The sequence below is a fragment of the Oncorhynchus gorbuscha genome, linkage group LG10 (assembly GCF_021184085.1).
Source record: "Oncorhynchus gorbuscha isolate QuinsamMale2020 ecotype Even-year linkage group LG10, OgorEven_v1.0, whole genome shotgun sequence".
In the NCBI taxonomy this organism is placed as follows: Eukaryota; Metazoa; Chordata; class Actinopteri; order Salmoniformes; family Salmonidae; genus Oncorhynchus; species Oncorhynchus gorbuscha.
In genome coordinates, this window is record NC_060182.1 from 36,515,622 (window position 1) to 36,528,326 (window position 12,705).

General features: G+C 46.4%; 1 protein-coding gene across 2 annotated transcripts in view; it reads right to left on the reverse strand.

The window, feature by feature from the left end:
- The window catches only part of LOC124045992 (membrane-associated guanylate kinase, WW and PDZ domain-containing protein 3-like), a 194,169-nt gene that overhangs the window by 35,213 nt on the left and 146,251 nt on the right, over window positions 1-12,705 (reverse strand). For both annotated transcript variants that reach the window (XM_046365877.1, XM_046365876.1), the window contains 2 exons: window positions 11,890-12,009; window positions 2,581-2,793 (listed from right to left, as the gene is read on the reverse strand). In XM_046365877.1, coding sequence (XP_046221833.1) covers window positions 2,581-2,793; window positions 11,890-12,009 — 333 coding nt within the window. The remainder of the gene's footprint in view (window positions 1-2,580; window positions 2,794-11,889; window positions 12,010-12,705) is intronic.

The following is a 12,705-nucleotide window of genomic DNA, read 5'->3' on the forward strand; positions in this document are numbered from 1 at the left end:
GAGGGTGTGCATTGGAACAGCTCAGTCCTGCACGCCACACTCATGTGGCTTTCTTTCTGCGGAGTCCCTGGCCTGTCTAACTGTTCTTAGACCTATGCTTCAGTCCCTTGGCACTTGAACGCCAAGGTCGTGGGTTCAATTCCTTCTGGGGCCACCCATACCAAAAACGCATGTACGCCAGATTAAATCGCTTTGGAAAAAAAGGATCAGCTTAAATGGCATATATTTAATTCTTATTTTCATGCATTCGGAAACAGTCTTAGAGTAGAAGCGCTGATATAGGATCAGTTTGTCTTTGAGATTGTGATGAATAAGATTATATGGACAGCGGGAACCTGATCCTAGATCAGCAACATCTACACCGAGACACTTTATGAATAAGGGCCCATGCCTCGGCGACTTAACTCTACTCAGAACTGTGTTTAGCCTTCCTGCCCTCAGGGCCTGCCCAAGGCCCCTCTAATATGCCTGATCACAACTGAGACATTTTAAATCAGGCAGCGAGGACGGCCTTAGGGTCTTGCCTGCAGCTGGGCCCCAAGGGGCCCATGGCACCAAACAGACTGACTGTCTAACGGACGGGAGGGCTACATTGTCCTCTCTCTCTCGGTCATTGGCACCATTCAGACTTGGGGTGGGGGAGTGCCCTTCAGACGGGGCCAGGGTGAGCCAGAAAGAGGACACGGGGCTATGGTCAGAAGCTAGGCAGGGTGTTCCAAACCAAACAGGGGACAGCTGTGCTGTGGGAGCAGAGAGGAACACGCCAGCTGGAAGTTCTCCAAGCCCAGAGGAGAGACACTACCGGGGGAGCCTGGAGGGCAAATGGGAACACAGGCAGATGCTGCTCCAGGGACAGAGAAAAGGGAGAGATGGAACTGGTCATATTGTGTCCACTCACTACTCATCCATTACACCTCTGGAATGGTACACCCCGAATGGTTTGTGATGGCTGAACTTGAAAAACTAACATGTGACTAGTTTGTAGGGCTGGGAATTGGCAGGAACATCACGTTATGAAAATGATCACGGTACATACGTGCCGATATAATATGTATTGTGATTCTCACGATTCTATATGTATTGCAAATCCGAATCAGTACTGCAGTTTAAAAAAAAAAAAAAACACATTCATATTATTACTCTTTTCTTTTCTCTATTACTCTTTTTATTTTAATATTATATTTTAGATACAAAAACAACATTGCGATATCTAACTGCATCAACCCCCCCCCTCCCCCATCACTACCAGTCTATTCTCAACCCTTTGTGAATAACAACCTTTGGCACTTTGTTTCTGAATTTGTTTACGGTACATGTGAGAGGATACGGATCTTTGAGGGAAACACAACAAGAACAACATGTGTCCCTTAACCAGGGATTTCTACATTATTGATCTAGTTAGATGAGAAGCATACGACTACTTCACTTTGTAGCGTTCGGATCTAAAAGTGTCCTTCTGTAAAGAACAGATCATCCTGGGGTGTCCTCTTTGGGGGAAAGAGGTAATGAGTGTGAAGGGTGGAGGGAATGAGTGTGAAGGGTGGAGGGAAAGAGTGTGGAGGGAATGAGTGTGGAGGGAACGAGTGTGGAGGGAATGAGTGTGAAGGGTGGAGGGAAAGAGTGTGGAGGGAATGAGTGTGGAGGGAATGGAGAGAATGAGTGTGGAGAGAATGAGTGTGGAGAGAATGAGTGTGGAGAGAATGAGTGTGGAGGGAATGAGTGTGGAGGGAATGAGTGTGGAGGGAATGAGTGTGGAGGGAATGAGTGTGGAGGGAATGAGTGTGGAGAGAATGAGTGTGGAGAGAATGAGTGTGGAGAGAATGAGTGTGGAGAGAATGAGTGTGGAGAGAATGAGTGTGGAGGGAATGAGTGTGGAGGGAATGAGTGTGGAGGGAATGAGTGTGGAGGGAATGAGTGTGGAGGGAATGAGTGTGGAGGGAATGAGTGTGGAGGGAATGAGTGTGGAGAGAATGAGTGTGGAGAGAATGAGTGTGGAGAGAATGAGTGTGGAGGGAATGAGTGTGGAGGGAATGAGTGTGGAGAGAATGAGTGTGGAGAGAATGAGTGTGGAGGGAATGAGTGTGGAGGGAATGAGTGTGGAGAGAATGAGTGTGGAGGGAATGAGTGTGGAGGGAATGAGTGTGGAGGGAATGAGTGTGGAGGGAATGAGTGTGGAGGGAATGAGTGTGGAGGGATGAGTGTGGAGGGAATGAGTGTGGAGGGAATGAGTGTGGAGGGAATGAGTGTGGAGGGAATGAGTGTGGCGGGAATGAGTGTGGCGGGAATGAGTGTGGCGGGAATGAGTGTGGCGGGAATGAGTGTGGCGGGGAAAGAAGCCCTCTCTCATCCCTCTTTCTCTCATTTTGGACAGCGCGGTCAGCTATTGTTGAGCCAGAACAAATCGATCTCCGACACAGTGAAAGAGACTGAATGTACAAGCAAACATGGCTCCCTGTGGTGTTGCCATCGGTTGAATTGTTTATTAGCCGTGTTTAATACAACATCAATGCCGTGGACGGTCAGCTTGAGGCAGTTGAGAGGATGGGAACATGTCGTCGCAGGACAGCGTAGGCATCTCACCTGTGAGCCCGTTGACCAGGGGCGACCGCTCTCTCTCCTCCTCGTCCTCCTCCTCGGGGGCTGCGCTGTCCTTCCTGTCCATCTTGCTGACGGAGGTGGTGCGTTTCCTCTGGACCTCTGTATCAAACTCCTCATCAAACAGCACCTGATCCACCAGGTCAGGGTGCACCGGGCTGGGCTCCGCTGGGGGCTTGGGCGTCCCGTAGTAGTTGCCTGGTAGAGAACACACACACAGCAGCGTCAACAGAAACCGCCTGTGGTAGCTTCCTGGTAGACGAGGTTAGATGATACTTCGCTGGAGGGGGAAAAAAATGATTGTTTTGATTGTATTGATTTGACAACAGCAAGACAATTAATCTAGAAATATGTCAGGTGCAGCTACACAGTTTATACTCGGTATGTCAACACTCAAGAGGGGAATGGATTCCCCACGGAACATTAGGCCGTGCCTGACAAGAGCGTAGGCTCGCTCCCTCTCTTTCTGTCCCGTTCTCTCCTTCCCTATCTCTCGTCATATTTACTGCAGTGCTGGGCTGGAGTGGGCTCCCCAGAGCCCCGTGGCAGTAGCCTTTATCCAGGACAGACCCGAGCGAAAGAGCTTCTTGGAGCTATTAGCTGTGTTTTATTGTCCTGTGTCGTGTGCTGTGGCACCCGGGGCCAAAACAGCATGAATCCCCTCTGTGAGGAGAGGAAAACTCTACTGTGGGGAAATTGACCCAATTTCTTCACTTCTTCCAACTCTCTACTTCCAGCTAACCAGACAGAATAATATAAAGAAGGAGAGGAATATGGGGGGGAACAGCAAGTCAGGAAGCTATATAAATATTGATTCATTTTGCTGTTCCCTCAGCTCCCTGGGAAGCCAGTCCTCCAGTGCCGTTGACAGTAGAGTAGACGACAACACTAAATGCTGTAGTTTAAAAGCACTGGAGTTTCTCAGGCTATCTGGGAGTGTTGGATTACAGCTGAACGTACCATAGAGAGTTATCACATGTGGAGGAACATCTCAAAGCTCCGGCAGTCGATCAGCTGAGCCGACAAGACATTTTAGTCAGCTTGCAGCACTGAGGGTTCGGCTCATCTCATGGGAATTTAACATACCCAAATATCTAAGAGTAGGAGCACGCTCAGTGTTTAATGACTATACTGTAGTATTTTGTTACCAAACATCCCTAGACCAGACCTCCGCAGCCAAATGAAAGAGGTAATTATGCTAAATCATTATCATTATTAAGTTATTAACAGACATGGCTAACATTCATTGGGAACACGGCACCATTAGCATGGGGTTGCATGTCAAAACCAAAACATCCACATTGTTTTTAGACAGAGACCCTTGGCTCGCTCTTTAATTTATTCATAATTGGAAAGCCTCATTTGAATTAATTACACCCTGTATTAGCTTATTTAAAGAATGGGAGAGAAAGACTAGAGGGGGTTTGTGAATTAAAACTCATTAAGCTACCCTCTCAACTCCACACAACCCTATGTTCTTTTGCTGTACATAATGCAGTAAGTTTAATATCTCAATCAAGTCATTTTGTGTAGAGTAAATGGCACAGCCGGCTGTCGAGTAATACAATACACAACTTGACTATTTGCCGGTCTCAATCGGTCTGTCTGTGACAGGGAGTAGAGGCTCTGAGAAGGGAGGCAGGAGTCATCTTACCGTCTGCGTGACTCACACCTTCTCTCCCTGTATCTCTCTTCTCTGCACTGTTCCGTGACCCTGGAGATACATCCAACAGCCCCTAGTCTGAGCCCCTGCTGGCTACAGGTTTATTAGCTATCGGATGACACACCAAACCCAGCGGCACAACGCTGAGAAACAAAGGGATCAACACACCTTTTCCTTAAACAGACACCCAACCGATCCATCCTGATCCATTCTCCCTCTCTCCCCCATCTCCCCCATCTCCCACAGCCGACATGCAGCCGATCAATTTGCATTTGTCAAAAGACAGCTTCATTATGCCTCAGCACGGTGAGCACGATGAAGATGAAAGATAGGAGGCTTTCTTTAATCCAGACCTGTCACCACACAGCCCAGTCATCTCCCTCTCTCTCCTCCTACTTCCCATGCGCGCTCGCCCACTCGCTCTCTCCATCTCCCTCCCCACCTCCCTCTCCCCCCGCCTCCCTCTCCCCCCGCCTCCCTCTCCCCCGCCTCCCTCTCCCCCTGCCTCCCTCCATCTCTCAGGCCCAGTGGTGCGTGATTAATAGCTCATAAACACCGCTCTCCTAGTCTCTGATTAATGTGCATTAGTGAACACAGATAGGAAGAGAGGAAGGGGGAACAGGAAGAGAGGATGGGGGGGACAGAGGGAGGGGATAGGAAGAGAGGGGGATGGGATAGGAAGAGAGGAAGGGGGAATAGGGAGTGAGGAAGGAGGAATAGGGAGCGAGGAAGGGGGAATAGAGATTTGTAACAGTATCACCATTCATCTGAAGGGAATACGTGGGATGTGCCAGGAGACGGGTGTGTGTGCGTGTTAACTAAGGTAGGTACTGGGCAGAGGGTGCAGACAGCTAGAAACCCACAGTCTCTAGCTGTGTGAACATGAGATCGTAGCAAGACGGACCCATGAGCATAATGACGGCAACAAACGAACAGGACAGGGTCTTTCAGGCTGTTGGGCGACTATTTTACATTTCAGCCATAGAACAGGGTTCTACGTGTACAACCAACCTCATCAACACTGCTCGACAGCCCCAGGCCGAGAGAGACGACATGTTAATTCCAGTTCAGTCAGGCCAGCTTTCACATACTCTATGCAGCTGGTAAAGCGCTACTCTGTACAACTGGTGGGAGACATGACCTTTCAACCTTCCCTTTCGTTCCTTATCTATGACCAGGCTGTGTGGGCCCAGTCCCAGGCGGATCCAGGGCTGAAATATGCAGCAGGGCCTGGGCCATGGTACTCAGTGGTACTGTATTGTAGTGTGGAAAAGTCATGCCATCTGGATAGAGTAGGCAGCACCTGCCAGGTTCTCAACCCGTGAGAACCTCTGTAGGACGAGAGTACAGACTACAGGCGGCAGCCTCCAAAACAGGGATAGGAAGCGCCAGTAAGGTCGGCGCTCTCACGCCTGTCCTCTTAGTTTAACTGTTCCTCCCCTGTGGCCTCGTGCGCTAAAAAGCGCTCCCGTTCTCCATCTGTCTCTGTGGTGAAAGCATAGCGGTAGCACACCAGGAGACCACGATTATGCGCGCACCGCTTCCGGCTTTGCAATGGGAAGCGTTGAGTGTGTTAGGGATGCGGGAACTGGGGAAACCCCCCCGTGTGGAGGTTTGGAACGCTGCCTCGAGAGTCTTATCCCTTCTCTACCACTCCCCCCCCTCTATTTATCCCTCCCCTCTCTTTCTTTCTCTATCACTGTTGCTTACCCTGCCACTCTCTCTAACCACTCCCCCTCTCTCTGCCTCTTAACTAGCCAGCCAAGGCCGTGCACACAGACACTCTTTAATCATGGAGGATGAGCAGTCTCTCTTTCTCCTGGTTAGTTCCCACTGGTGCAGCCTTGCCTAGCAGCATTCCCAGCCTTCGCAGACTCGACGGCAGAGTGCCTGAGGCAGCCAGGCAGAGCCCATCTTGTGCTCCAGAGTTTAGACAGGCTCCCTTCCGCTGCTGGCACAGTGCAGGCAAAGCTGACTGTCTCCACAGCCACCCTTGTCACCTCCACATTCCTCTGCTGTGAGGGCGAGACCGTGTGAATGGACGCCTCTGCTAGACTACAGCTGCACCCTGCACTCTAGTAGAGACGTCTAGTAGAGACACTACAGGTGCCTGTGCTGAAGGACCAGAGCTGCTGCCTCTGATCAGTTGTTCACAAAGTCCCCGCTTTAGCGAATGCACTGCCACCATCTAGAACAGTACATCTAATAATAATAATATATGCCATTTAGCAGACGCTTTTATCCAAAGCGACTTACAGTCATGTGTGCATACATTCTACGTATGGGTGGTCCCGGGGATCGAACCCACTACCCTGGCGTTACAAGCGCCATGCTCTACCAACTGAGCTACAGAAGGACCCACATCTGTATTCTGTCGTCTGTACTCTTTTGGACAATGCGTTTGTCTTTTTAGAGCCACAATGAAACAACCGAAAGTCTACCAACTTGATTGTGTATTCCGCAACTCTGACATTCCTTAGCATTGGAGCGTTTCCCAATCCTCCTGCCTAGGACTCACCCCTGCCTGTGTGTGTCTCGCCACTGCAGCACCTTGACCCTTTCCTTCCCTCCTGGCCCATTGCCCTGGCTGGTCTTATCTTCAGTAACTCTGCTTTACGGGAGCGCTTGAAATACCTATCAGAGCTGCCGTGTGATCTGCTGCTCTGTGCTCTCTTACAATGCAACATCATCACTGGAAACAGCACCGCAATCCCTGGCACGACTCCTCGTTCAGAACCCCACCGAGTCAGACCCACAGCGTCAACAAACAAACCCAGACTTTCTTATCTCAGCATTTGTCGATCTTGGTTGTATTGCATCGTTGCTTTCTTTCTCTCCAATTATCTCTGTCTTTCTATAATCCATCGTTCATGTTGCCCTGGCTGGCGTCCATATTGAGCGCTAGAGAGAGGAGAAAGCGAAGTTAAGAATTGCGGCGTGTAGACTCACCTCCCTGATCTGGAGTCGAGGCACAACTCTCAAGGGCAAAGAGTACTACTCACGGCCTAATCAGCCTCTCTGTGCCTCCCGAGAAATAATACAGTGCTAACCTTTGTTGGCACTTTCCTCCCTGAGTTTGAGTCAGCTACCCTGCAGTTGAGCACCACCTGAACGAGAGGCAAAGAGAGAACCCGGTGTTGCCAGAGCAACAGGGAGAGCCCAGGTGGTAGGGAGAGAGGGTCCAGAGGCTAGGGTATTTCAAAAGAGGAGTAGAGCATAGTCCACCGGTGAACAGAACCAGGGGATTAAATAGAGAGAACATGAATGAGCAACAGGCTTGGGAGACAGCAGGCAGCGGTGCTGGAGGACGTGAAGGCTGCCTGAAGACTGGGCCAGATTAGAGCACTGCTGGGTCAGAGTAATGGCCCATCATATATATATATATATATATATTATGATCCTCATCAGATGACACTCATAGGATATCATGATACACAATACATGTATGTTTTGTTCAATAATGTGCATATTTATATTCAAAAATCTCATTTTACATTGGCACGTTACGTGCAGTAATGTTTCGATTCCAAAACATCTGGCGATTTTGCAGAAATACTCATAATAAACATTGACTAGTGTTATTCACAGAATCAAAGATAGACTTCTCCTTAATGCAACGGCTGTGTCAGATTTAAAAAAAACTTGACTGAAAAAGCATAATCTGAGAATGGGGCTCAGAGCCCAAAACAGTCAGAGGAATATCCGCCATTTTGGAATCAACAAAGTTAGAAACAACACCATAAATATTCACTTACCTTTGATGATCTTCCTCAGAAGGCACTCCCAGAAATCCCAGTTTGACAATAAATGACTGATTTGTTCCATAAAGTTCCATCATTTAAATCCAAATAGCCCCTTGTTGTTAGCGTGTTCAGCCCAGTAATCCGTCTTCATGAGGCGCAGGCACTTCATCCAGACAAAAATCTCAAAAAGTTATGTTACAGTCCTTTAGAAACATGTCAAACGATGTATGGAATCAATCGTTAGGATGTTTTTAACATAAAAAACATCAATAATGTTGCAACTGGAGAATTCCTTTGTCTTCAGAAAAAGCACTGGAACGCGAGGTAACTCTGTCGGGAGTGTGCATCATGAGACCAAGGCTCTCTGCCAGTCCACTGATTCAAAGAGGTCTCATGAGCCCCTCCTTTACAGTAGAATCCTCATTCAAGTTTCAAAAGACGGTTGACATCTAGTGGAAGCCGTAGGAAGTGCAACCTCATCCATATCTTAATGTGTGTGTGTGTGTGTGTGTGTGTGTGTGTGTGTGTGTGTGTGTGTGTGTGTGTGTGTGTGTGTGTGTGTGTGTGTGTGTGTGTGTGTGTGTGTGTGTGTGTGTGTGTGTGTGTGTGTGTGTGTGTGTGTGTGTGTGTGTGTGTGTGTGTGTGTCTCAGTTGTCAAGAGGGGATTCCTCAGAGGTCAAAAGGCCCTACATGAACTTCTTTGAGGTAGGGGGCAGTATTTTCATGTCCAGATGAAAAGCGTGCCCAGAGTAAAACTGCCTGCTACTCAGGCCCAGATCCTAGGATATGCATATTATTAGTAGATTTGGTTAGAAAACACTCTGGCGTTTCTAAAACTGTTTGAATGATGTCTGTGAGTATAACAGAACTCATATGGTAGGCAAAAACCAGAGAAAAGATCTGAGGTTTGTAGGTTTTCAAGTCTTAGCCTATCCAATATACAGTGTCTGTGGGATAATATTGCACTTCCTAAGGCTTCCACTAGATGTCAACAGTCTTTAGAACCTTGTTTCAGGCTTCTACTGTGAAGTGGGAGAGCTGATTGAGTCATGGGTCTGCCAGAAGCCCATGTGCTCAGTCAGGCGCGCGCCCGTGAGAGTTAGCTCCGTTCCCTTTCATACCTAAAGACAAAGGAATTCTCCAGTTGAAACATTATTGAAGATTTATGATAAAAACATCCTAAAGATTGATTATATACATTGTTTGACATATTTCTACGAACTGTAATATAACTTTTTTGACTTTGTCTGGACCTAGTGCCTGCACATTTGGATTGCTGTACTAAACGTGCAAACAAAAAGGAGGTATTTGGACATAAACGATGAACTTTATCGATTCAAACATTTATTGTGGAACTGGGATTCCTGGGAGTGCATTCTGATGAAGATCATCAAAGGTAAGTGAATATTTATAATGCTATTTCTGACTTTTGTTGACTCCATAACATGGCGGGTATCTGTATCGCTTGTTTTGGTCTCTGAGCGCTGTACTCAGATTATTCCATGGTATGCTTTTTCCGTAAAGCTTTTTTGAAATCTGACACAGCAGCTGCATTAACCAGTTGAAGCTAGGGGGGCGCTATTTCATTATTGGATAAAAAAAACATGCCCGTTTTAAGTGCAATATTTTGTCACAAAAAGATGCTCGACTATGCATATAATTGCCAGCTTTGGAAAGAAAACACTCTGACGTTTTCAAAACTGCAAAGATATTATCTGTGGGTGCCCCAGAACTGATCTTACAGGCGAACCCAAGATGCAACTTCAAACAGGAAATGAGCAGGATTTTTGAGGCTCTGTTTTCCATTGTCTCCTTATATGGCTGTGAAAGCGCCACGAATTAGCCTGCCCTTTCTATCGTTTCTCCAAGTTATCTGCAGCATTGTGACGTATTTGTAGGCATATCATTGGAAGATTGGCCATAAGAGACTACATTTACCAGGGGTCCGCCCAGTGTCCTTTGTTGAAATTGTTGCGTAATCTCCAAGCTGCTCACATTCATCCATGTGATTGAGACAGAGAGGAGACTTCCAGGAATGATATATCATGAAGAGATATGTGAAAAACACCTTGAGGTTTGTTTCTAAATAACGTTTACCATGTTTCAGTCGATATTATGGAGTTAATGTGGAAGAAAGTTTGGCGTTTGGATGAATGAATTTTCATTTTTTTTTGGTAGCCAAACATGACGCAGAAAAGGAACGATTTCTCCTGCACAACTAATCTTTTTGCTATCTAACTGAGAGTCTCCCCATTGAAAACATCCGAAGTTCTTCAAAGCTAAATGATTTATTGAATGTTTTTCCTGGTTTTTGTGAAAATGTTGCCTGCTAATGCTAACGCTAAATGCTAAATGCTAACGCTAAATGCTAACGCTAAACGCTAAATGCTAGTTTGCTATGGTTGAGAAGCATATTTTGAAAATCTGAGATGACAGTGTTGTTAACAAAAGGCTAAGCTTGAGAGCAAATAGATTAATTTCATTTCATTTGCGATTTTCATGAATAGTTAACGTTGCGTTATGGCAATTTGTAAGTCGCTCTGGATAAGAGCGTCTGCTAAATGACTTAAATGTAAATGTAAATGTAAATGTAATGAGCTTGAGGCTGTATTCACGATCCCGGATCCGGGATGGCTCGACGCAAGAAGTTAAGGAGAAGTATATCTTTAATTCCATGTAGAACAGTTGTATTTTCATCAACATTTATGATGAGTATTTCTGTAAAATTATGCAGCTCTCTGCACTTTCACCGGATGTTTTGGAGGCAAAACATAACGCGCCAATGTAAACAGAGATTTTTGGATATAAATATGAACTTTATCAAACAAAACATACATGTATTGTGTAACATGAAGTCCTATGAGTGCCATCTGATGAAGATAATAAAAGGTTAGTGATTCATTTAATCTCTATTTCTGCTTTTTGTGACTCCTCTCTTTGGCTGGAAAAATGGCTGTGTTTTTTTGTGACTAGGTACTGACCTAACATAATCGCATGGTATGCTTTTGTCGTGAAGCCTTTTTGAAATCAGACACTGTGGTGGGATTAACAACACGTTTATCTTTAAAATGGTGTAAAATACATGTATGTTTGAATTTGGCGCCCTGCACTTTCACTGGATGTTGATCAGGTGGGACGTTAGAGTCCCACGTACCCTAGAGAGGTTAATAACTAGCATCCTGACTGAAGCAGCCATATCAAGATCAGCCGACTATATGGCTTCCCTGTGTGGATGTATAATTTATCCTGCGTACTGGTGCAGTCTGGATACAACTGGCTATGAGGGTACATACCCCCAGGGTTCTGTGTCACAATGCTGACCGCTGGCTTCTCAGAAATCATCAACCTACTTTGAATCACAAGTGGGACAACGCTATTCTGCTCTTGAAAAAGCTAGCCACTTCATTTCACATTTACAATGGTATGAATGCTATCTTTATATTGAGTTTATCTGATGACCTGGATGGTGGTGACAGCTCAGCAGATACTATACAAACAATGCATAATTAATGGGGATTCATTTTGTGATGCGGATGCATCCTTAGGAAATTGTTATTACTTTGTAGGGTCCACTCCCCTGCTCCCCTCCACTCCACTCTCCTCTAGACCAGTTGTTCCCAAACTGTGGGGTGAGAGGTCGACAGTGTGTGTGTGTGTGTGTGTGTGGGGCGGGGCCAGAATTGCAATAGAAGTTGCTTTAAAACTTTAAAACGTTTATCTGCACCCCATAACAAAATGTGTAGAAGTGCATGTGCCCATAGAAATAGACGTGGGAAATAGACGTGGGGCGCGGGATGTTCCCCGATGCTGGAAGGGGGGGCCTGAGTAAAACACTTCGGGAACTACTGCCATAGACCACCCCCCCCCCCAAAAAAAAAACACGCCTACCGTCATAGGTTCCACTCTCAAGCAGCAGGCCACTCTCCTCCAGCACGCGGAACTCCCCCACACTGATGAAGTTATAATCAACCCCAGGAACCTCCCCCTCTCTGGGCTGTCGTGTGGTACCTGGGAACAGACACCACAACAAACATAAAGTGAGTACGACGGACCCTTTCTCTGGGGCAGAGCGGTGATGCCGATCCAGCTAGGCATGAACAGGAGAGGGGTGGACACCATTTTTCATCATGCACACAGGGATATGAATTGTGTCCTCACATCCTGCAGGACCCCGTGTCAGTATCGAGCACAGCTTACACCAAAGGGGGGTTACTGAGAAAACCAAGCTATGAATAGGTTATTTTAATGTGCCAAATTAGCTTACACACATTGAGCAAGTAACATTTACGGGTAAAGGCAAAAGGTATAAAGCTATTGGAGATAACCTCTCTCCTCTCATAGCCCAAATGGAAGATGAACAGTGTTACAGTTGAAGTCAGAAGTTTACATACACTTCGTTAAAACTCATTAAAACTCGTTTTTCAACCACTCCACAAATGTCTTATTACCAAACCATGGTTTTGGCAAGTCGGTTAGGACATCTACATTGGGAATGACAAGACATTTTTCCAACAATTATTTACAGACAGATTATTTCACTTATAATTAGCTGTATCACAATTTCAGTGGGTCTGAAGTTTACTACGTACACTAACTTGACTGTGCCTTTAAACAGCTTGGAAAATTCCAGAAAATTATGTCATGCCTCTAGAAGCTTCTGATAGGCTAATTGACGTCATTTGAGTCAATTGGAGGTGTACCTGT